Source organism: Suncus etruscus, chromosome 18, assembly GCF_024139225.1.
Source record: "Suncus etruscus isolate mSunEtr1 chromosome 18, mSunEtr1.pri.cur, whole genome shotgun sequence".
Taxonomy (NCBI): Eukaryota; Metazoa; Chordata; class Mammalia; order Eulipotyphla; family Soricidae; genus Suncus; species Suncus etruscus.
In genome coordinates, this window is record NC_064865.1 from 48,133,482 (window position 1) to 48,137,570 (window position 4,089).

Here is a 4,089-nt window from a genome sequence, read left to right on the forward strand (position 1 = left end):
TGAGAGGTATGAGAGAGGAAGAGTCCAAGAGAGCAAAGCAAGAGGTCCAGACAAATGGGGGCGAGTGCAGGGGGACTCTGAGGAGCTTGGGGGGGGGGCTGGGGTTGGGACAGGGTTAAGCCCATCATCACCTGCTGCTGCTCAAGAGCGACCCAGATGGGAAGTAGGAAGTGCCTTGCTCGGGCTTCCTGTACCAATCCCCGCTGGGCTCCAGCTCCTGGGCTGTGCTGGCGACTTGCACCAAGCGCGCTGCTGGACTCCGGGGGCATCGCAGCTGCTTCCTAGGCGAGGAAGCGGGAAGGTCCTTCTACTCCTGGTTTTCCTCCTCCTCCTGCTGCTGCTGCTGCTCCTCCTCCTCCTCCTCCTCTTCGTCCTCCTCCTCCCCCTCCTCTTGTACCTCCCTCTCCTCCTCCTCCTCGGCTCGGGTCAGCCCTGTTGCAATCCTGCAAAGTGTCGGCCAAGCTGTCAGCTGCAGCAGCAGCAGCAGCAGCAGCAGAGGCAGAGAATGAACCGGCTCCATCCCGGGGGTGTGAATGCAACCCAGGCTGGTGGTTTTGGGGCACACCGAGAGGAAGGCTGCTGAAGAACCAGCGGCCCCGGAGGAGGAACGTAGCTGCTTAGCTGGCCAGGTAGGTCCCGGGAGCCCGGTAGACGCGTTGCAAAGCGTTGCAAGGCGTTGCACGGCTTTGCAAGCCTTTCAGTGTTTTTTTTTTTGTTTGTTTGTTTGTTTGTTTTTTGTTTTAGCATTTTTTGGAAAGAGCCAGGCGGGCTCAAGCATGATCCATCCCTTCTCTAGGTAGATAGGATTTTACCTTGATTTTCTTTCTGCCTCCCTTCTCATGCTGGCTTGAACCCTGCCAGCCACGACTGCATTCGGAGGTGCCAGGCACACCTGTTAACTTAGGAAAAGAGGGGGGAAATTTTAAGGCATTTCTTGGAAAGGGAAAGAGAAGGAAAGAAACTTGTTCTGTCGCTGATGGAATGAATACAGGCTGTGCGGACCCAACGAACGAACGGTGTGGGGAGATTCCAGAGGAGATGAATTGAAGCTTCTGGCTCGCCCAAGGGGCAGACCCAAAAGTTGGCCTGAAGACAGATGTTTACCTCCCTGGAAAAGCTTTGGAAAAGGCAGGACAGTGTGTCGTAGATATTCATGGAGATGAAGAAGAGGTTATTAGAAACCTGAGGTTTGAAACGGGCCGTGGAATTAAGATGAATTATGCTGGCAGGGAATGACTGATGGGGAATAAAAGAAGGGTGTGTGATGTGTGTGTTTGTGTGTTTTTGGGTGGGGTATGGGGGCTCAGATTCTATCCTGATGTTCTCAAGTTGAAGCTCAGAGGACAATGATTCCTGAAAGGTGCAGATGGAGGGGACCCCTCAGGTGGGGTGGAGGGGACCCCTTCCAGGATTCTCTCTGACTCCAGAGATGAGTTTCAGGGATCCCGCACCTGGCTTACTCACCAGGCATTTGCAGTTCAGGTTCATATTTCTCAGAAACGAACCACCCTCCTTCCCTTTCTGGGAAAATGCCCTGTGTTCATGCTTTCCTGCAAGACAACACTTTCCAAGCTCTTTCACACATAGAAGTTACCTTCTTTCTTCTCCAGCACCTTAGCTGGGAGTTCCCACAGGTCTGCCCCTGTTCTTTCCCTTGGCCTCTTCAGGGTGTTGAGTTGCAGGCCGGATTAAAGAGCAACGTATGTAATATTTCTGCAGTGGCTAGACTGGAGGTGTTTTGGTCCAGGAGCCAAATAAATGAACTTTGAGATGACTCAGTTTTTAGGGTGTGGGTAAGAGGGAAAAGGAGTCCAGCTGGTCTTTAGTGCCTTGCTAATGAAAGTTTTTACCTGCTACTCTGGCTTTTCTTGGGGTGCTCTTTGAAAGCCCTAGTCATTCCTTTCTTCACTCTGTCCTGGTTCCTCCTCATCCTTCATGGGTAACTAGCCCTGGAGTATTTATTTTTGGGGGAGGTGGCACACTTGGCAGTATTTGGGGGTGACACCTGGTTGTGCATTCAGGAATCACTCTTGGAGTTTCTTGGGGGACCACTGGGATGCTAGGGATTATACCCAGGTTGGCTGTGTGCAAGGCAAATCCCCTACCTGTTGTACTCCCCCCCCCACTATTTCTAGAGAAGGAGAAAGTGATAGAAAGATGTTTAAGGCAGGTTCATAGAACCAGTTGTAGATAACTGGATATAAAACCCATGTTTCCCCATAGTTTCTTTCTCTTATCTTATCACCCCTTTGGCTGCTATTTTACTTACTTATTTCATGACCTATTTATTTATCAAGTTATGTACTTATGTATTTGGGGCTTGGGGACCACACCCTGATCTGCTCACAGCTGCTCCAGGCTCTGTGCTTGAGGATAGAAACTTGTACCTGGCAGTGTCTAGGCAAGCAGAGAAGGGGTGGGGATGGAATCAAGGTAGACTCAGTTGGCCAGGCAAGCACCTTCACTTCTGTCCTATCCCTCTGGTTCTTGCTATTTTATTCCATGTGGTGGGTAAGCACTTAGAAAAATAAGAAAAGAATTAAAGAAAAAACTATTTGGTTTCAAAAATAGCCTCTGACTAATTGAAATGGTCTTGATGCATGAAGAAATAGAAAGCAAACCTATGGAGAGAATCAAAGGAACGGCAGTATCTGTTACTCTTGGTTTTTTATTGAAAACAAATGGGGGGGAGCCCATCTTTGAACCCCCAAACCGATCACCTGAGATAACTTGCTTCTGCACGACTGTGCTTGAAATGAGGTTTGAGTGTGGTCGAACACTGTCCATTTACCCAGTGTCGGACAAATATTGACAGTTACCCCATGCCAAATATCTCTGTGCTGAGCCCGAAGGACATTCTCGGCATTCAAAAGCCCCATTCTCATGAATGGGTTCAGTTCATTGGCAATGGAAAGGCATCCAGGTTTCTAAACTAGGTCAGTTTAAGTCTTGGCTTTCTGAAAATCCATTTTTGGGTCTCCTGGATTGTAAGCTGGGTTTTCCCAGGCAAATCCTACAGCTGAGAGAAAGATAAGGTAAGAGAGATGAAAGCTTCTTTTGAATGCATCTAGCAAAACTCTCTTTGCCTCCCAGAAAAGCTCTCTCTCTCTCTTCAATAATATAAATACTTTCAATTTCGGAAAGTGTATTAATTAAAAGTTTTTCTTACAAAGTAATCTCACTATTTTAGATATTTAGATTGTATTTCAGGGTTGTAGACTCATCTGTGGGGTTTGGGTAAGTCCTATATCTCCCCTACCAACCCTTGGCCTCCAATATCCCTTCTTTTTGTGTGAGGCTCTCTCTCTGTGTTTGAAATCTCCAGTTGGAGAAAGAGAGCAGGAATCATGCTGAACCCAGGAGTTGGTAAAGAAGCAAAGTCCAAACAGTTTGGGGATGAACTCTTCTTTGTGCAACTGATTATTTTAGATGTGGGAAAGAAGCCAAGCTGTCCCACATGGCATGCTTCCCACTTGAGGTTTTGGGGACTTGATATCTGCAGACATTGATTCTAAATACAGACATTTTGGTGGTGGTGGTGGGGAATTGGGGTGGAATTCTTGCCTTAATTTCTAGAGGTCCTTCACTATCCTAAATTATCAATGCTTTAAGGATTAAAAATGTAGAAAATGAATACAACACTATATTATTTTCTTTTTCTTCTCTCTTCTTCGTATACATTCAAAAAATTAACTATGGGGCTGGAGAGAGAGAGAGAGAATATACTGGTTAGGCATCTGCTTTGCACATGGTTGATCTGGGTTCAGTTTCTGGAATCCCATCTGGTCTCCCCCAAGCAAAGCCAGTAGTGATTGTTGAATGCAGAAGCAGAACTAAGCCCTGAACATTGCCAGGTGTGCCCAGAAACAACAACAACAACAACAAAACAAAACAAAAAAAAAGGAGAAAAGTGACCCACTATAGGTAGTCCTGAGTACTCTTTGGACAGTGCTGGAAGCTCAGAATATAAAGATGTGTATATAAGACATGGACACTGTCCTAAGGCAACACTTGGAAGCTTGGAAGAGACTCTGTACCGACATGGTGACTATTTTATTGGTGATGAGGCAGATAGCTGGTGGGTGAGCT

The 4,089-nt window shown here is 47.0% G+C and overlaps 1 protein-coding gene across 1 annotated transcript; it reads right to left on the bottom strand.

Annotated features, from left to right (window-relative positions):
* Positions 1–281: 281 nt before the first annotated feature.
* Positions 282–2,879, bottom strand: LOC125995835 (POU domain, class 4, transcription factor 1-like). Its single transcript, XM_049764809.1, has 4 exons — positions 2,792–2,879; positions 1,465–1,550; positions 813–899; positions 282–443 (listed from the first exon to the last, which is right to left on the bottom strand). Exons 1-4 carry the CDS (start codon positions 2,877–2,879, stop codon positions 282–284), a joined length of 423 nt encoding a protein of 140 aa, XP_049620766.1.
* Between the last annotated feature and the right edge of the window lie 1,210 nt (positions 2,880–4,089).

Excerpts from the sequence above, each read along its gene's own strand:
- LOC125995835 (XM_049764809.1), bottom strand. The coding sequence starts at position 2,879 with ATGGGGCTTTTGAATGCCGAGAATGTCCTTCGGGCTCAGCACAGAGAT. Across the intron at positions 1,551-2,791 it reads CAATATTTGTCCGACACTGG|GAAAGCATGAACACAGGGCA; the intron begins GTAAATGGACAG and ends GTTGTCTTGCAG. Across the intron at positions 444-812 it reads GAGGCAGAAAGAAAATCAAG|GATTGCAACAGGGCTGACCC; the intron begins GTAAAATCCTAT and ends GACACTTTGCAG.